The 20,909-nt window shown below is 43.2% G+C and overlaps 1 protein-coding gene across 2 annotated transcripts in view; it reads right to left on the reverse strand.

Annotated features, from left to right (window-relative positions):
• Window positions 1–277: 277 nt before the first annotated feature.
• Window positions 278–20,909, reverse strand: part of LOC110495034 (ran-binding protein 10) — a 31,544-nt gene continuing 10,912 nt past the window's right edge. The window contains exons 2-15 of one of the 2 annotated variants that reach the window (XM_021570394.3): window positions 17,611–17,722; window positions 17,306–17,358; window positions 10,336–10,503; window positions 10,122–10,144; window positions 7,221–7,405; window positions 7,011–7,123; window positions 6,774–6,882; window positions 5,850–5,998; window positions 5,525–5,720; window positions 5,247–5,386; window positions 4,530–4,675; window positions 3,945–4,056; window positions 3,541–3,682; window positions 278–3,320 (exon numbers count right to left, since the gene is read on the reverse strand). In XM_021570394.3, the coding sequence (XP_021426069.2) occupies window positions 3,552–3,682; window positions 3,945–4,056; window positions 4,530–4,675; window positions 5,247–5,386; window positions 5,525–5,720; window positions 5,850–5,998; window positions 6,774–6,882; window positions 7,011–7,123; window positions 7,221–7,405; window positions 10,122–10,144; window positions 10,336–10,503; window positions 17,306–17,358; window positions 17,611–17,722 (1,637 nt within the window). In that variant the 3' untranslated portion in view covers window positions 278–3,320; window positions 3,541–3,551. Of the gene's footprint in view, window positions 3,321–3,540; window positions 3,683–3,944; window positions 4,057–4,529; window positions 4,676–5,246; window positions 5,387–5,512; window positions 5,721–5,849; window positions 5,999–6,773; window positions 6,883–7,010; window positions 7,124–7,220; window positions 7,406–10,121; window positions 10,145–10,335; window positions 10,504–17,305; window positions 17,359–17,610; window positions 17,723–20,909 lie in introns of both variants that reach the window. The other variant, XM_021570386.3, reaches the window with a different exon arrangement.

Here is a 20,909-nt window from a genome sequence, read left to right on the forward strand (position 1 = left end):
TAGAAAAGCATTCCAGGTAAAGCTGGTTGAGAGAATGCCAGAAGTGTGCAAAGCTGTCAAGGCAAAGGGTGGCTACTTGAAGAATCAAAAATATATGTTGATTTGTTTAACACTTTAGTTACATGATTCCATGTGTGTTATTTCAGTTATTTCAATGTAGAAAATAGTACACTTTTGACTGGTACTGTAGATAGACATATTTTAACTTTACAGCCAACCTCAAGTCACCATCATTCAAAAGCAGTACATCCACAAAATAAGGACAAGAGACCAAAACTACGCTTATGGATGTGTATTTTAATAAAAATAATTCTGTCAAAATTAAACAGAATACAATATTTCTTTATCATGTTTCTAGTACATTGGTATGTTTTTTAAAATGTTTTATTATCATTATAATCTCTCTTTTTTATATATATTGTTTTAAAGGTTCTAAAAGTTTCATGCCAAGTAGAGGGTAACTCACCTCACAATTGCTAAACTCAAAACTCAATATGAAATTAAAATAATAATAGAAAATAATAGTAAATTGTGCACAGCTTGTTGTTTTTAATTCCTAATTCCATTCCCTTCGCCTCTCCATTTGAAGCATGGATAGCTCCAATTGAAAAACATAACATAACATAAAAGGAGAACAGGGAGATTGTTTGCTACAGTAGGTGTAGGTGTGTCTATAAAAGTCCCAGGAGAAGCTCGACAGATTACGATCTTTCTACACACACACACACACACACACCTAAACATTAGTCATTCTATTTCATAATGAATGATCTTAAAATGGAAATATACATTTTGGGTGGCTATAGGAGTTTAAAAGCCATTTCCAGTTTTTGAAAGCCTTCAAGAGATGCAGGCTTTGCTATAATGTCATAAGATATAATCAAAATCTATCTGCTGGCTGCTTCCAATATTGAAAGTCTATCACTGAATGTATTGTTCAGAATTACTGGTAAACTCTATAGTGAAAACTCATGCGAATGGATAGCGCCACCTAAAGATTTAACTAATTAAGCAACATGAATTAAAACAACTAAAACCTCATCCAACATGGGTTACAGTGTGTATAGGTGTGCTTGAAAGATGATGTGCCCAACCCAGTATGTCAGTCTTTAACAGGTTCGGGATAAAGGGCTCCCGAGTGGTGCAGCGGTCGATTCCAGGCTGTATCACAACCGGCCGTGATTAGGACTCTCATAGGGCAGCGCACAATTGTCCCAGCGTCGTCCCGGTTAGGGTTTGGCCAGGGTAGGCCGTCATTGTAAATAAGAATTTGTTCTTAACCGACTTGCCTAGTTAAATAAAGATAAAATAAATAAAGTATTTTACTTCCTACTGCAATACAATATTTATTTTTAACCTTTATTTAACTAGGCAAGTCAGTTAAGAACAAATTCTTATTTACAATGACGGCCTACCGGGGAACAGTGGGTTAACTGCCTTGTTTAGGGGCAGAACGACAGATTTTTACCTTGGCAGCTCGGGGATTCAATCCAGCAACCTGGCCCAACGATCTAAGCACTAGGCTACCTGCCGCCCCGGCCGTGATTGGGACTCCTGTAGGGCGGTGCACAATTGGTCCAGTGCTGTCTGGGTTAGGGTTTGGCCAGGGTAGACATTAAGTTAAGGTATTTGTTCTTGTTTTTGTATATATTTTAGCAGGTATAAGCCCATGATGCCGATAGACATTGTCCAAATGTAAAGATTGGGTAAAAAAAAATAATCTAAAATGGCCTTTGTGAACATAAAGTCTACCAAACACTAACAACACAGAAGCTGATGTTTTCTACCCCCACCACCCCTTTGCTTCACAAACATGCTTTGCAGGATTGTCAAAAGAGTTAATGAAACACATTGCAATATGTCTTACAGGTACAGGGGATGTCAATATCAATCTCATGGTGGCCAGCAGCAAATCTGAAGCACAAACATAATATAATCTGCTAAACTACATTCAACACACAGTGGAGCGCCTCCTGCTGGCTGGGTGAAATACTGCGTTAATACATCAATGATCGACAACTGTCCCATGTGCCAAGAGAATATCTGTTAAAAATAGGAGAATACATACTGTAATGAAAGAAAGAGAGAAAAAAAATAACATTCAACTGACTATAATAAACAAACAAAAACAAAGGAACAAAGTTAAGGTCACATGTTTGTAAAAGTGACCGAGTCTATGTTGAGTTTATGTATTAACGCGACAGCTTCACATTAGTTGTGAGAAAAATAGAACCGCAAGAAAGCGGAAAAATAAGCATGTTCGCAATGATAAGATAATGGCTGGCTGTCAAAGCACTGGTATGAAAAGATTTAATGACTGACTGTATGAATTAAGTGTGGCCAATGGCAGGTACCATTGGTTATTAGAAAAGGGGAGGTCAAATTAAAAGCCTTATATTTGGCAATCAGTTTAACTTTTTTATTGAATATATCATTAAATTGTGTGTGTATATATATATATATTCAACGTCAGACTTCATATCTTCAATATAATTAGCAAGTCAAAAACCAGAGAGTGATTTCCAAATTCCCCACAGTACTGTATGTCTGTGTATTTTTACTGTAGGTTACAAATCAAACTAGTGGAGACACTTGATTGGAAATATACTACACTTATATTAAAACTCACAAATGAATCAGTGTCATCATTGTTTGATCTGAGGTGAATGCTGCTGTATGGGGCTCTGAGGTGACCAGCAGGTTAGTGGCTTATAGCCATGTGTACTTTCAGAAGCCAATTCAGACCTTTAACTTTAAATTAAATTAGCTTCTGGAGTTAAGTCATACTAAGTAGTAAGAATTTGAACCAAAAAAATGAAGGTCCTAAATTGGAGCCACTGAACAGCTGGGTAAACCTACCTCTGTCTACAATATCCCAAACTGAAATGACAAATGTGCTGTGAATACCTGAGTTCTGAATGAAAGAAACCAGAGTATCTTGCTTGGTAACGACAAAGCATGCCAACATGAACTTCTTTGATATGATGAACATCTTTAAAACACTGTGTAGGGAATTGAAATCCACTCAAAAACAAAAACGGAATTAGATTTTTTTTCCTTCCAAGATGAGCACAACAAACTGACTAAATAAAACCTAGAACATGACTAGATAAACAGAATAATAATGAATTCTTTAAATAGAGTCACACATTTTGTATTTGATAATACTAAATTAAAAATAAACTTTCCTGTCATGTTCTACTCATTCCCCTGTCCATCTGCTTCTGCCAAATGGCAAGCGACACACAAATTCAAACACATGCTTTCCTCAGTCATCTGGCAACCCATTGGAAAGACCTCTTCTTAGTCCTGAACATTGCCTTAGGAATGAAATAAACATTTTTGGAACTGCTGTATTGTAATCTATGCAACACTATTACTGTACTCCAAACAGTAACCCTACAATCCAACTTGACGCTAACAGCATGGGCCATGTGTAGTCAAAAACATTCTTAAAAAGTTCCTTATAGGTAAAACAGTGCATTGATGTGGTGCTATAAGGGGAGGGAAGTAAGTATGTGTGTGTCTGTCCAGACTCACCTGGACTGGGGCTAGTGCAAAAAGTTGTCTACTCTGGCGAAGGAACAGGACCCTGAGCGGACCCTGGCCATGAGCTGGACACACTCTGTGGCCTGACCCAGAGCAAGCATCAGAGGGGGCTGCTTAGGCAAGTTCTGAGACTCTGAGGGGCAAAAGACAACATCGGGGTGTGTACATTAGCTAATAAAGCATGTGTGAGTCAAACATGTACATGGGAAAATGTGCAGTGTGTATTCATTAGAAGAGAGTTAACATACACACTACCAAGCTTATTACTTGTGTGGTGCTGGGAGTTACTGCCCCCCCCAAATATTGTAGAAAAAGAAAAATAGCTTGTGTGAGTGAAAGTTATTTTTATCGGACTACTCATGACATTATGTACTGTGTGTGAAACTTAGCCTTACCCAAGATGGCGCTGTTAAGAGCAGAGCAGATATTCTCTCTCTGCATTGGGTCTAGCTGTTGCCCCACTGGGCAGTTCCAGGGATCCGAATATGCTAATAAACTGAAGGCATCCTGTGATAAAAGAGAGAGAGAAAGGGATAGGGAGATAGAAAACAGCAGGACCAGTAAAAGCCCATTAAGGACTATGATTTGGAAGCAGTATAATGGTCTGTCTTACACAGAGGGAACATCAGACACTTTCAGTGGCTCTACCTTAATTGTTAGAGAACAATACTAGGGACAGACTTTCCAATGGTCATATACAAGTAGTAGTGTGTAAACTGCAGTATAACCATAAACCAAACCTTCCCCATTCGGTGGTTGACAATTATACAATTCGTAAGTCACAGGCTGTGTTTACACAAGCAGTCCAATTCTGATATTTTTTTCACTTCATCAGATCAGCTCTGGAAAATATCTGATGTGATTGGTCAAAAGACCAATTAGTGGAAAATAAATACTAGAATTGGACTGCCTGTGTGAACGCCGCCAGTGTCAAACAGTGTGCCAGTCTTCTACTGTGTGAATCCCCCCCCCACCGGTACCTGCAGCATCTTCTTGTGTGTGACGTTCTTGCCGTATTCACGGCACAGCTGCTCGTTGAGGCCCTGCAGTTCACGGCCAAACTGGATCATCCTCTCTGTGGCTGCTTGGTTCCCTCCACACAGCTGTCTGGAGGCACAGCTATCCTCTACCAGGACACACACAGCCACAAGAGTCAAAGCGCAGCCACGGACAGAGTGCATTTGACACTTCACATAATAACACACTCACTGTGGTCACTAAAGATCCCATGGCAATTATCGTAAGAGTAGGGGTGTTAACCCCAGTGTCCTGGCTAAATTCCCAATCTGGCCCTCATACCATCACAGCCACCTAATCATCCCCATTTTACAATTGTCTCATTCATCTGCCCTCCTTTCCCCTGTAACTATTCCCCAGGTCGTTGTTCTAAGTGAAAGTGTTCTCAGTCAACTTTCATTTAGCAACCTTGACGACACAAACATCTGCCTGACTGGATTATGTTTGAGCTCAATTTAGAAACACACATCCCCAGATATCCAGCCAGCCAGAAAGGAAAAACGGAGAAAAGCAGACACACAGTGACAGTCAGAGAGAGGGAGAGAAAGAATGACAGAGAGATAGACAAAAGTGACCAAGAAAACATTGTGTTCGTGACATTGACACCTGGGACAAGGTGTGTGCGCCTGACAATCAAAACAGTAAGCGCATGTGTGTGCGCACGTGTCAAGTGTCTGTACCTGCCACTCCGTTACCCAGGCTGATGTCCTGAGCCTGCAGGATTTCCTGGTGCTTGTAGGTGCCATTCATGATCCGAGCAGAGGGGTTCTCTGCCACCCCGTTAGTGTAGTGCTCAGCCTCGATCTCCATCTCACTGTCACTGCAGAGGAGACAAACACAGGGACAGGTTCAGTCATCTGTCATAATATCGCAGATGGTCTGCTTTTCTCCCACTCCAGTTAAAAACACAACAACGCTAAAAAACAATAAACACATAGACCCTTGCCTTGCCACACACCTGGTCTCCTCCTGGTTGCTGGTGCCACTGTGAGGCTGGGACTTGGTGGAGTCAGTGGAGTTGGACTCAGAGTAATTGACAGAGGAAGGGGAGGAAGAAGAGGAGGAGGAGGCAGAGCTGACGCCTGGATACTTGTTGTGGCTCTTGTTCTTGTTGGGAGGGGTGACCCCGTTACTGCATGTGGGGCTGTCTGCTCCTGGAGATGACAGAGAGCCAGGGTGAAACAGACACATTCAATAGATAGACAATACTCTCGCTTATCTCCTTTGTGTTTTTAACACACTGGGCAGATGGATAGGCAAGTGTGAAGGTGTGTTTCCCTTACCTGCACTGTGCAGATTGGGGTTAGTGGCTCCATGTCGGGGGCTCAGGCTGGGGGAGCCAGGGTAGCTGTCCTGGGACTTGGGGGAGCGGATACTAAAGCATCGTACCTCACTGTCTGTACCGTTCACCATCTCCACAAACTGCCGACACCTGGGCGATACGGGCAACCATGAATCTGTCTGACATCTAGTCTACAATCTGCTACAATGTCTGACATGCTTTGTCCTGGAATACATTGTACCATCTGATATCAAACCTTTCATTCTGCTTAACTGTCAAATATCACTTGCTTGAACAAAAACAGTCTGAATGAAAACTGTCAACCATAATTACTGCAAAACTTCAGTTGCTTTCAGAAGTCAGCAAAGGTGGGGCTGTATAAGATCATGTCTTTGTGCCCTGAAATGTGTAAATGTGTCAGGAACAAGTCAGACTGGTTACAGAGTATGAGTATCTGGCTTTATGGATACATGTTACTATGACATGATGAATGTCAAACAGATCAGCGCCTGTTCTGTTCTGCTCACTCGTCTTCCATGACAAAATGGAGCAACAGGCATGACCAATCAAATCAGGAGTTCCCTCGGCGGCAACAACTGTGACCTTGTGCTTACCCTGCCCCCTCCCCTCCTCCCTCTCTGTGTAACTGCTACAACAAGCCCCTCTCTTCCTCTATAAGAGAGCCATAAAAAATGGCCACCTAGCAGTGGGTCTGCATCTCCAAATGTCTCTTAGCAGACCACAGTATTTATTAATGTAATCTAATGTCTTTGTGCCATAAACACACAGCTGGGCAGCAGGCCAGAGCTTTACTGACAAAATGCTCCAGCAGCTTAAATAAGCCTTACAATTCCAATACTTCTTAAATGTAACCTTTAGATTAACACTCCCATAAGAGTCCCATAGTTGGTTCAAGGCTGCTCACTTCAACATGAAGAGTAGATTGGGGTTGTGTTCTAGAAGTCCAGGGTACAGCTGCTGTGTGGCTTCGATGGCCTCTCCAACACGCCCTGCCAATACCAGCTTCTGTATTCCTGTGAGTAGAAAGAAGAATATTATCATTCAAAACTGATTGAATGTATGACTGAGTAAATGTATGACTCTGATTGGTCCTCAGTGTTTCTGTGGTAATGTGAGTGTGGAGCCTGTGTGTGGTTCTCACTCTGCCGGTTCTTTATGGAGGTCTGGTCCTCCTGGATCAAGGTCTCTGTGGCCCTGGCGAAGGCTGTGGCCGTAGCACAGTACCCATGATGCACCAGGTAGGTGGATACCATACTGGAAGAATCAAAGACATGGTTTAGCCTTACAGTAGTAGAGAAAGACACAGTAGTCTGTTAGGGTGAAAAGTGTCATGTCGATAAGGATCCCTTACTTCTGCAGCACTGCCTGCCACTCCCCCAGTCTCTCGCCGATAGGGAAGCGGGCGATCATGCCATGGATCTTAGCCCTCCATTCACTCATATAGTCCTCAATGTCAAACACAAAGGGCTGCTGGCCAAAGTTAGCATCCACAATCTCTCCAGGAGTCTGCAGGCCCACTGTGGGGTACAGGTTTGGCTGTGGGTAGAGGGTAAGGTGTGAACACAGGTATATACAATGTTAGCTTTGCACACCTTGGCAAGCGCACAATTCCCAATCTGGCCATAATAGGAAGAACTTGCCTTTAATTTTGATAATTTGATCAAATCAAACTATTTGTCACATGCGCCAAATAAACTGGTGTAGACCTTATCGTGAAATGCTTACTTACAAGCCCTTAACCAACAATGTAGTTCATGAAAAAGTTAAGTATTTACCAAATAAACTGAAGTAAAAAATAAAAAGTAACACAATAAAATAACAATAACGAGGCAATATACGGGGTACCGAGTCAATGTGCAGGGGTACAGGTTAGTCGAGGTCATTTGTACATGTCGGTAGGTGGGGCGGACGGGCTGGGGGTCAATGTAAATAGTCCGGGTGGCCATTTGATTAATTGCTCTGCAGTCTTATGGCTTTGGGGTAGAAGCTGTTAAGGAACCTTTTGGTCCTAGACTTAGCGCACTGGTACCTCTTGCTGTGCGGTTGCAGAGACAACAGTATATGATTTGGGTGACTGGAGTCTCTGACATTTTTTTTGGCTTTCCTCAGACACCGCCTAGAATATAGGTCCTGGATGGCAGGAAGCTTAGCCCCAGTGATGTACTGGGCCGTACGCACTATACTTTGTAGCGCCTTACGGTCAGATGCCGAGCAGTTGCCATACCAGGCGGTGATGCAACCGGTCAGGATGCTCTCGATGATGCAGCTGTACAATTTTTGGGAGTATCTGGGGACCCATGCCAAAACTTTTCAGTCTCCTGAGGGGGAAAAGATGTTGTCGTGCAAGCGTTACAACTCTTGGTATGTTTGGACCATGATAGTTCGTTGGTGATGTGGACACCAAGGAACTTATAACTCTTGACCCGCTCCACTAGAGCCCCGTTGATGTTAATGTGGACTAGTAGGGCCCGCCTTTTCCTGTTGTCCACGATTAGCTCTTTGGTCTTGCTCACATTGAGGGAGAGGTTGTTGTCCTGGAACCACACTGCCTGGTCTGTGACCTCCTCCCTATAGGCTGTCTCAATGTTGTCGGTAATCACACTGTTGTGTCGTCAGCAAACTTAATGATAGTGTTGGAGTCGTGTTTGGCCACGCAGTCGTGGGTGAAAAGGGAGTACATGAGGGGACTGAGCATGCACCCCTGCGGGGCCCCAATGTTGAGAATCAGCGTGGCAGACGTGTTGTCGCCTACTCTTACCACCTGGGGGCATCCCGTCAGGAAGTCCAGAATCCAGTTGCAGAGGGAGGTGTTTAGTCCCAGGGTCCTTAGCTTAGTGATGAGCTTTGTGGGCACTATGGTGTTGAATGCTGAGCTGTAGTCAATGAACAGCATTCTCACATAGGTGTTTATTTTGTCCAGGTGAGAAAGGACAGTGTGGAGTGCGATTGAGATTGCGTCATCTGTGGATCTGTTGGGGCTGGAGGTTTACTCACTCGCCTACGAATTCTCAGAAGGCAGCCCGACCTCCACTCCCTTTATCTCCGTCTTTTCTTCACGCAAATAACAGGGATTTGGGCCCGCTCCCTAGAAAGCAGTATATCCTTCGCGTCGGACTCGTTAAAGAAAAAATCCTCATTTAGTTTGAGGTGAGTAATCGCTGTTCTGATGTCCAGAAGTTCTTGTCAGTCATAAGAGACGGTAACAGCAACATTATGTACAAAATAAGTACAAAAATAATTTAAACAATGTGAAAAAACGAACAAAATAGCACAGTTGGTTCAGAGCCAGTAAAACAGCAGCCACCCACTCCGATGACATTGGCATGGCAACCCTGAATAATATAGGACATTCATATCATCATCATCATCATCATCATTAATGGAAGGAGCAAAACTACCGCTACTGAATTACCCTAATTTAAAGATAACAGTCATGCTATTCAAAATAATATTCAAGGCTACTACACATACTATTAAAATGGCACCAGTAAAGAATGTCAGATGAGGAAGTCAAAGAAACAGTATAGAGTACTATACATGGGTTTTCAACTGGGGGTCCCTGCAGGGGTTCCGCAACAATATAAAAATATGTTTTTATGAATATCGCTAGCAACAATCAAATCAAATGTATTTATAAAGCCCTCATTACATCAGCTGATATCTTAAAGTGCTATACAGAAACCCAGCCTAAAACCCTAAAAAGCAAGCAATGCAGGTGTAGAAGCACAACAATAGAATAAACATGTTTTGAATTACATATCTACAGTAGAAAATAGGAGAATATCTTATTTCCAATTATATGAACTTTGTTTCTCAATTCCTAATATTGAGCAAATTCCACTCATTTGGAGTTAACTACATTCACTGGAGTATCTGACATAGGCATTGAGAAAGCACCAGTAAACAGGTTACCAGTGCAGCAGGTGTTGCTGGCTGCTGGTAAGCTTTCTTGACTTGGACATTCAACACATTACTAACCTTTGTTTAACCAGTTAAACAGCTGCTCATAGCAAAAATAAGTTTGGAGTTACCTTTCTAGCTAACAGGCTGAGTTTACACCTCTTACAATTATAATTGGACGTAAAATAAATAGTTTGCGTATGATGGGGTCCCTGGGTTGCCGGTTTGACTGGGAGGGGGTCCCTGGGCAAAATTGGATGAAGACGCCTGCTATACAATATACCACACATGTAAAACAACAGAAGTCCTTGACTTTGAATAAAATATGTCCACATTTCAGTATAATACTCACAGGGAGGTCTGTAAATGCTACACCTGAAGAACAAACAGAGAGAAACAAATGTTAATGGAGTGAAAGATATTAAAAATGTTAGAATTTACAATCAAGTAAAGAGAATGGTATACATCGCCTGGGAACATATCAAAATGTGTGAAGGATAGTGCATTTTCATATAACAGTTAACTTGGATGTTTATTTCCCTGCACTGTTGTTGTGCAGTTCTCACCTAGACTGATGCCATTCTTGGTGTAGAAACAGGTGTTGTTAATTAGGTTCACACAGCAACCAATCACATCGCCAGTGGTGAAGGTTGGGCCATATGGTTGGCCAGTCCCTGAAGAGCAGAAGGAGTGTCCATCGTCACCGTGGTAACCATACGAGTGCTTGTCCCAACCTGGGATAGGAGACAAAGGCAGAAGTGATGAAAGGAAATCTAGACCTATGGTACATGAATATTACACATTAACAACATGGTGGAAACAAATCGAGAAACTCAACACTTCCATAAGCTTACAACTACAGGTAATTATTCTCATCTGACATCTAGCTAGATGAATATGCATCAGTTAATGGTTAGGGCAGTGCCACTCATACAGAGAGGAGAAGGAGTGAGATGGGTGAGCCAGCGGTGTGATGGAGCAATAATATCCCCATAAAAGACAGTGACACGGGAGGAGCTGAGCCTGACAAATGGTCTCTTTCATTTGGATATCCCCACTTGTGTCCTGTGTAGCATGTGCAATACTCTGGGTGGCCAGCGAGAGGCATCAGTCTCTGAATAGAAGCACTGACCGATGAGTCATACTCAAAACAGAGCCTTACGTGTGTGCATGGTATCAATACGGACAGGGAAGGAGAGTAGACTGCATGGGCAGAGGGAGCTCTGTATGGAGAGATCTTCAGTGCATGTGTTTGTGTGGGGGGGTGTACTGTGTCGGCTCGTGTGTGTCTGCAGAATGTATATTGTCGGCTCAATCAGGGTCTGTCACCAACCAAAAAGAGAAAGTGGCGCAGAGAAAGTAGGTCGTGTGTGAACTGTGAGGTATTAGATTAATCTGCGGAGCAGCGCCGACAGGGATATTACTCCTAAAGCTGGGCTCAGTGTTCCCTACATGCTAATGAAATGGGCAGGGCTCCACTATGGGATCAGACACACAGAGGTCAACAAGGAATTTACAACTATTACAGCCAGGACCTGAACAACCACCTACACAAATGTACAAAAGTCTGTTGGCATATATTGTACTAGAAACCCAGTAACAAAATAAATATTCATAAACAATGTTCATACAACTAAACTCTCCAACACAACAGCGCACCCCATTTCCACCATATTCCAACCATTGTGTAACACAGATACATTTGAAGCAATCAGAGCAGGGTGTGAATGAATAGCAGTTGAAATCAGCAAGAGCATGTAGAATTGGCTGGATGAGTCCAAAGCATTCCAAAGGCCTCAGGCGCCATGGAGAACCCAATAGGCAGGTGACACAGGAAGGGGTCATACAATTGGTCAGCGCAGCTTGGAGGAATGATCTAATTGGCAGGGAATCGCATCAGTGGACAAGAGGAAACATAGCTCCCATGGGCCTAGGTCAGAAATATACCCACCCTCCTGTGTCACAGCAGCCACTAACAGTCAGTGATCTCTTCTTGTGTGTGAGATAGTGTGTGTGCCTGCATAGTTGTGGGGGGGAAAGGGCGAGAGAGTACATGATGGACTAAAGCAAGAATGTATTCTCTACATGCACTTTATGCTCATCCCTCATTGCCTGTTCTTAAGTTTCACCTTTGCATCTTTTATTTTCAGTTTTGTACACCAGCTTCAAAACAGCAGAAAATACTATATTTTTAGTTATGGAAAATAAATTTCAGCGGTTTAGACGGTACAATGATTCTCAACACCAGTGGTCCCGTACCCCTTCAAACATTCAACCTCCAGCTGAGTACCACCTCTAGCACCAGGGTCACCTGACTCAAATTGTGTTTTTTTGCCATAATTTTAAGCCTGCCACACACACACACTATATGACACATTTATTAAACATAAGAATGAGTGTGAGTTGTCGTCACAACCCAGCTATTGGGAAATGACAAAGAGCTCTTATAGGACCAATAATAATCAATAATTTTGCCATCTTACAAAATTTTTTGATTTGTTAATCATAAATTGTGAATAACTTACCACAGATTAATTAGAAGGGTGTGCATGAAATGATGCACATAACTCTGCAATGTTGGGTTGTATTGGAGAGACTCAGTCTTAAAATCATTTATCACACACAGTCTGTGCCTGTATTTAGTTTTCATGCTAGTGAGGGCCGAGAATCCACTCTCACATAGGTACATGGTTGCAAAGGGCATCAGTGTCTTAACAGCACAACTTGCCAAGGGAGGATACTCTGAGCGCAGCTCAATCCAGAAATCTGGCAGTGGATTCTGATTAAAGTCCATTTTCACAGAACTGCTTGTTGCAATTTCAATGTTCAGATATCGGTAAGTGGACTGGAGGCAGGGTATGAGAGGGATAACGAATCCAGTTATTTGTGTCGTCCATTTCGGAAAGTACTTCGCTATATCACATGACATTGTCCGTAAGCTTGCGTTCAATTGCACACAAAAAAATCATACAATGATGGAAAGTCCTGTGTGTTGTCCTTGTTAAACGCAGACAGAGAAGAGCCCCAACTTCTTAATCATAGCCTGAATTTTGTTCCGCACATTGAAAATAGTTGCGGAGAGTCCCTGTAATCCTAGATTCAGATCATGCAGGCGAGAAAAAACATCACCCAGACGGGACAGTCGTGTGAGAAACTCGTCATCATGCAAGCGGTCAGAGAAGTGAAAATGATGGTCAGTAAAGAAAACTTTAAGCTCGTCTCTCAATTTAAAAAAAAACACATCAATACTTAGCCCCTTGATAACCAGCCCACTTCTGTATGTTGTAAAAGCGTTACATGGTCGCTGCCCATATCATTGCATAATGCATAACATACATGAGAGTTCAGGGGCCTTGCTTTAACAAAGTTAATCATTTTCACTGTAGTGTCCAAAACGTCTTTCAAGGTGTCAGGCATTCCCTTGGCAGCAAGAGCCTCTCAGTGGATACTGCAGTGTTCCCAAGTGACATCGGGAGAAAGTGTTTGAAAGCGTGTTAACAATCCACTATGTTTCCCCGTCATGGCTTTTGAGCCATGAGTACAGATACACATCCTGACCACCAAAGGCCATTTGATGTCACAAAGCTGTCCAGTACTTTAACAATATCCTATCCTGTTGTCCTGGTTACCAGAAGAGGATGCATTCCATAAATGAACCCCCCCTCCCGTAAACATAACAGACATATACCAGGAGCTGAGCCAGGCCCGCCACGTCTGTTGACTCAACCAGCTGTATGTATAATTCACTGGCTTGTATGCGAAACATCTCCTGCCATGTCACTGATACGTTGTGAAACAGTGTTGTTTGCTGAAAGCATTGTCTGTATAGTTTTTTGGGCCTTTTCTCCCAGCATTGTTCCAGCCATATCCGAAGCAGCAAGAAGAATTAAGTGCAAATAGTCTGGGTTGCCAATTGATTAAATGTTCAGGAGTCTTATGGTTTGGAGGCAGAAGCTGTTTAGAAGTCTCTTGGACATAGACGAGGTGCGCCGGTACTGCTTGCCGTGCGGAAGCAGAGAGAACAGTCTATGATGGCTGGGGTCTTTGATAATTTTAGGGCCTTCCTCTGACACTGCCTGGTATAGAGGTCCTGGATGGCAGGAAGCTTGGCCCCGGTGATGTACTGGACCGTATGCACTACCCTCTGTTGTGCTTTGCGGTCAGAGGCCGAGCAGTTGCCATGCCAGGCAGTGATGCAACCAATGCTCTCGATGGTGCACCTGTATAACCTTTTTGAGGATCTGAGGACCCATGCCAAATCTTTTCAGTCACCTGAGGGGGAATAGGTTTTGTCATGCCCTCTTCACGACTGTTTTGGTGTTCTTGGATCATGTTAGTTTGTTGGTGATGTGGACGCCAAGGAACTTGAAGCTCTCAACCTGCTCTACAACAGCCCCGTAGATGAGAATGGGAGCGTGCTCGGTCCTCCTTTTCCTGTAGTCCACAATCTCATTTGTCTTGATCACATTGAGGGAGAGATTGTTGTCCTGGCACCACATGGTCAGGTCTCTGACCTCCTTCCTATAGGCTGTCTCATCGTTGTCGGTGATCGGGCCTACCACTGTTGTGTCATCAGCAAACTTAATGATGGTGTTGGAGTCGTGCTTGGCCATGCAGTCATGAGTGAACAGGGAGTACAGGAGGGGACTGAGCAAGCACCCGAGGGACCCCTGTGTTGAGGATCAGCGTGGCGGATGTGTTGTTACTTACCACCTGGGGGCGGTCTGTCAGGAAGTCCAGGATCCAGTTGCAGAGGGAGGTGTTAAGTCCCAAGGTCCTTAGCTTAGTGATGAGCTTTGAGGGCACTATGGTGTTGAACGCTGAGCTGTAGTCAATGAATAGCATTCTCACATAGGTGTTCCTTTTGTCCAGGTGGGAAAGGGCAGTGTGGAGTGCAATAGAGACGGCATCATCTGTGGATCTGTTGGTGCGGTATGCAAATTGGAGTGGGTCTACGGTTTCTGGGGCAATGGTGTTGATGTGAGCCATGACAAGCCTTTCAAAGCATTTCAAGGCTACAGACGTGAGTGCTACGGGTCAGTAGCCATTTAGGCAGGTTACCTTAGTGTTCTTGGGCAAAGGGACAATGGTGGTCTGCTTAAAAGATGTTGGTATTACAGACTCGGACAGGGAGAGGTTGAAAATGTCAGTGAAGACACCTGCCAGTTGGTCAGCGCATGCTCAGATTACACATCCTGGTAATCCGTCTGGCCCTGCGGCCTTGTGAATGTTGACTTGTTTGAAGGTCTTACTCCCATCGGCTGCAGAGAGCGTGATCACACAGTCGTCCGGAACAGCTGATGCTCTCATGAATGTTTCCAGTGTTACTTGCCTCGAAGTGGGCATAGAAGTTATTTAGCTCGTCTTGGTAGGCTTGTGTTACTGGGCAGCTCTCGGTTGTGCTTCCCTTTGTAGTCTGTAATAGTTTGCAAAAGCTCTGCCACATCCGACGAGCGTCGGAGCCAGTATAGTACAATTCGTATTGATGCTTTGCTTGCTTGATGGTTCGTCAGAGTACATAGCAGGATTTCTTATAAGATTTCGGGTTAGAGTCCTGCTCCTTGAAAGCGGCAGCTCTTCCCTTCAGCTCAGAGCGAATGTTGCCAGGCTTCTGGTTGGGGTATATACGTACGGTCACTGTGGGGATGACGTACTCGATGCACTTATTGATAAAGCCAGAGATTGATGTGGTGTACTACTCAATGCCATTAGGAAGAATCCCGGAACATATTACAGTATATGCTAGCAAAACAATAGTTTAGCATTTGCTTAATCTGACCACTTAAAAAAATATATATATATATTTTACCCCCTTTTCTCCCCAAGTTCATGGTTTTGTTAGTAGTAATTGTTAGTAGTTACTATCTTGTCTCATCGCTACAACTCCCGTTCGGGCTCGGGAGAGACAAAGGTCGAAAGCCATGCGTCCTCCGAAACACAACCCAACCAAGCCGCACTACTTCTTAACACAGTGCGCATCCAACCTGGAAGCCAGCCGCACCAATGTGTCAGAGGAAACACCGTGCACCTGGCGACCTGGTTAGCGTGCACTGCGCCCGGCCGGCCACAGGAGTCGCTAGTGCGCGATGAGACAAAGATATCCCTACCGGCCAAACCCTCCCTAACCCGGACGACGCTATGCCAATTGTGTGTCGCCCCACGGACCTCCCGGTCACGGCTGGCTGCGACAGAGCCTGTGCGCGAACCAGTGCGATGCAGTGCCCTAGACCACTGCGCCACCCGGGAGGCCTCTGACCACTTTTTTTATAGACCAAGTCGCGGTTAATGTGATTGGATGTTTAATTTTATTTTTGGCAATGAAACGAGACTACTCAGGCAAGAAAGAAAAAAAAAACTCACCCAAATGTATCGCCCCGTTGGAAAACGTGAATCACATTTCTATTTGGACTAACCCTGGGGGTACGCGCACCCCAGTTTGGGAATAGCCGCTCTACACTATACTTGCTTGCTTGTTTTATCAAACTGAAATTAGACAAACTATTATAATTTTAGCAACCAGGAAATGAGGGAGAGATTTCTGCATAGTGCACCTTTAACTGGTGATGAAATGAAAAGTGTTTGATTAACTATTTACTGCTGAGCAGTGGGCCAAGCCAGGATGCAGATGGCCCGTTATTCATATACTGATACTGCTCTGTACTCTCCGTGTTTGGTGGCACACACTCATCTACTAGCCTGTTTGGTTACATCCAATCTCATCAGGCCCTGGCATGAGAGTGCCTCTGCTTGGATGGCTTCATTCACTGAACCAGAAGTGCTGCAGACTAAACAATTTGATCTATATTTGAATTATTCTACAATGGGCTAAACATAACTGTATTGTGGAATATATGATTGAGGAAAATACTGCATTGAGAATGAAATGGCCTTGAGAGGATTACTAAATGAACAACCATTACAACTGTATTTCTCCCTTCCTCTTCAATGAATGTGAGCCGTCCTGTCTGTGGCAGCTCCACTTTCACCTGACCTTCATACAGGTCAGACAAAGGTATTGGGTGGTATTTTGCATGTTAAATGTCATCTCTCATTACTAAAGTCTCTGTGCAAACAAGTCCAGGCATGTTCTGTAACAGTGACATTAAATCTCGATCCATCCATTCCAGGTACTCCAGACTTTAATTCATAAATTTAAAAAAAAAAAAATCACGGCCGGTTGTGATACAGCCTGAATTCGAACCAGGGTGTCTGTAGTGACGCCTCAAGCACTGAGATGCAGTGCCTAAGACCGTTGCACCACTAGGGAGCACTGACAATACATCTGGAAACAAATCTGGATATAGATTTTGTAGATTAACAATGTCTGAGTTGTGATAATAAAAACACAGGTTTAGTTGTCCACAATCTATTACAGCCGAACAAGCAAACCTTACACTACTCCTTGTCCTTCAATACTTAACCAATCAAGCAAAGATTATGGGCAGGGTTCTAGCTGTGAACCCTATGACCTCCAAAACCCACACTCATCCTACAATCTAAAAATTCCAGTCTGCCACCGCCTTCCCTCGTACTCACCAGGCAGTCTGTTCATGTTGACTCCCTGGGCAGACAGACCAATCCCCATGTACCTGGAGACAACAGGAGATCAAAGGTCAGCGACAACATCATCAGTTTAGACAACATGAGTCAGTCTGATGAGTCAATAGCTGCTGATAAATCCTTTCAGTCCCCAAATTGCCTTCAGTTATTTACTGCTCTCTTTAGTTTCTTTACACGCCATTTTCAATAGCTAACATTGGTAAACAAACCACAAGGTTAAAATAAAAAAGGTGGGAGGTCAGAACAGTCAGTGGGGTTACCAAGTATCAGCAAACCCTTACCCATCCCTGCCCTTGCTGACAATCTTCACTTCAAAGTAGTAGATCCCACAGGCGGCTGGTATGGGATGAGTGGCACGCACAGACGCGGCATCCTTGTGATTCTTCCCATGACCTACAAAAGGAGCAAAACTTTGTGTTACAGTCAGTATAGTACACCACACAAACAACCCACTGCTCTGTCAACCTGGAAAGGTCAATGTCAAGAGTGCATTAATCTAACCAGAAAAAAATTGCTTTAAATGGCTTCTCTCCCCAAGGACCCTGAAAACCCTCATACTGTACGTATTACTAAACCCTTTCAAAACTCAACCATATCCCTGTCAATCCTACCTCAATTTACAATCAAATCATATGTCATGCAAATTCATACTCAAATTCTATGACAAGAAATCTGATAGCTCTTCAAAAGTTCCTTTCATAGGAGTATACATTCATGCTTAAAGAGTTGCAATTTGCAGAAATCACTGCCATTTCCTGGTTGCTAAAATAATAGTTAGTCTAATTTCAGTTTGTGACAAAACAAGCAAGAGTCACTGTGTCATCTAAACCGCTGTGAAATATATTTTCAATAACCAAAAATATTGTATTTTTCAGCTGTTTGAAGCTGGTGTACAAACCCGAAAGTAAAAGAACAAAAATGAAATGGTAGGCATAGAAACAGCACACATAGAACAGATCCACCGCTTTTAAGACCTGCTGTCAAAGCGATTAACAGATCTATAACTCAGATTTCTAAGTGAATTTGGTCAGGTTGCCACAAAGTTAGATTACAGCTGCAAGGTCATTTCCATGAGCACCAACATGTGAAGTTCATAGGAGCATGTCAAATGAAAGCTAATAGTATATATACACATACATACATACATACATACATACCAATTTTTTTAATTAAGGCATATACTGTGGGGCAAAAAAGTATTTAGTCAGCCACCAATTGTGCATGTTCTCCCACTTAAAAATATGAGAGAGGCTTGTAATTTTTCATCATAGGTACACTTCAACTATGACAGACAAAATGAGAAAAAAAATCCAGTAGATCACATTGTAGGATTTTTAATGAATTTATTTGCAAATTATGGTGGGAAATAAGTATTTGGTCAATAACAAAAGTTTCTCAATACTTTGTTATATACCCTTTGTTGGCAATGACAGAGGTCAAATGTTTTCTGTAAGTCTTCACAAGGTTTTCACACACTGTTGCTGGTATTTTGGCCCATTCCTCCATGCAGATCTCCTCTAGACAGTGATGTTTTGGGGCTGTTGCTGGGCAACACGGACTTTCAACTCCCTCCAAAGATTTTCTATGGGGTTGAGATCTGGAGACTGGCTAGGTCACTCCAGGACCTTGAAATGCTTCTTACGAAGCCACTCCTTCGTTGCCCGGGCGGTGTGTTTGGGATCATTGTCATGCTGAAAGACCCAGCCACGTTTCATCTTCAATGCCCTTGCTGATGGAATGACGTTTTCACTCAAAATCTCACAATACTTGGCCCCATTCATTCTTTCCTATACACGGATCAGTCGTCCTGGTTCCTTTGCAGAAAAACAGCCCCAAAGCATGACGTTTCCACCCCCATGCTTCACAGTAGGTATGGTGTTCTTTGGATGCAACTCAGCATTCTTTGTCCTCCAAATACGACGAGTTGAGTTTTTACCAAAAAGTTATATTTTGGTTTCATCTGACCATATGACATTCTCCCAATCTTCTTCTGGATCATCCAAATGCTCTCTAGCAAACTTCAGACAGGCCTGGACATGTACTGGCTTAAGCAGGGGGACACGTCTGGCACTGCAGGATTTGAGTCCCTGGCGGCGTAGTGTGTTACTGATGGTAGGCTTTGTTACTTTGGTCCCAGCTCTCTGCAGGTCATTCACTAGGTCCCCCTGTGTGGTTCTGGGATTTTTGCTCACCGTTCTTGTGATCATTTTGGCCCCACGGGGTGAGATCTTGCGTGGAGCCCCAGATCGAGGGAGATTATCAGTGATCTTGTATGTCTTCCATATCCTAATAATTGCTCCCACAGTTGATTTATTCAAACCAAGCTGCTTACCTATTGCAGATTCAGTCTTCCCAGCCTGGTGCAGGTCTACAATTTAGTTTCTGGTGTCGTTTGACAGCTCTTTGGTCTTGCCCATAGCGGAGTTTGGAGTGTGACTGTTTGAGGTTGTGGACAGGTGTCTTTTATACTGATAACAAGTTCAAACAGGTGCCATTATTACAGGTAACGAGTGGAGGACAGAGGAGCCTCTTAAAGAAGAAGTTACAGGTCTGTGAGAGCCAGAAATATTCCTTGTTTGTAGGTGACCAAATACTTATTTTCCACCATAATTTGCAAATAAATTCATAAAAAATCCTACAATGTGATTTTCTGGATTTTTTTTCTCATTTTGTCTGTCATAGTTGAAGTGTACCTATGATGAAAATTACAGGCCTCGCTCATCTTTTTAAGTGGGAGAACATGCACAATTGGTGGCTGACTAAATAATTTTTTGCCCCACTGTACATTTTCTACCCTAAATGTATGTGTGTGTTGGAGTGTCAGTGTAGTATGTGTGAGGGTGTGCATAGAACCAGTGCAATGGAATCAGTGCAAAACAATTAAGAAAATTCAATAATAAAAAGGAGGTCAATGTAAATTGTCCGGGTAGACATTTGATTAACTGTTCAGCACTCTTATGGCTTGCTGTTCAGGTGCCTATTGGTCAGACTTGGCTCTCCAGTAGCACTTGGGTGGCTGGAGTCTGACAATTTTTAGGGCCTTCCTCTGACACTGCCTGGTATTGAGGTCCTGTATGGCAGGGAGTTCAGCCCCAGTGATGTACTGGGCCGTATGCACTACCCTATGTAGCGCCTTGCGGTCGGGTGCCGTGTGTTACATACTAATATAACCCTCCTTGCTGGTCGATGTAGAGCTGGGCGGTATTCCGTATTTTACGATATAATGGTATGGATGCCTGCAACGGTTTGGTATTTGGTTTGTTAAATGTGATACGTGGTGTGTAACAGGGGACCCTGTAATCTTTGGCTACATTTAATGATTTATTTTAGCTACTTCATGTAGCTAACATTATTCATGCTTCGCCTATTCCTCTTTGATTTAGAAGATACTGTTGCACAAACAACATGTTGATTTAGTTCTACACAATCACTGGAATTATCAGGCTGTATAGCAAAATAAATTCTCTGACTCAGTACATTAATTAGCTAGCTAGCGATTAGCATCAGCGGCTAACAAGATTTAGGCCAACTTGCTAAAGACAAATCAGCTGTTTGCAGATGTAAGAAACAACCTAATAGT

Source organism: Oncorhynchus mykiss, chromosome 2 (assembly GCF_057628025.1).
Source record: "Oncorhynchus mykiss isolate SJ-2025 chromosome 2, ASM5762802v1, whole genome shotgun sequence".
Classification (NCBI taxonomy): domain Eukaryota; kingdom Metazoa; phylum Chordata; class Actinopteri; order Salmoniformes; family Salmonidae; genus Oncorhynchus; species Oncorhynchus mykiss.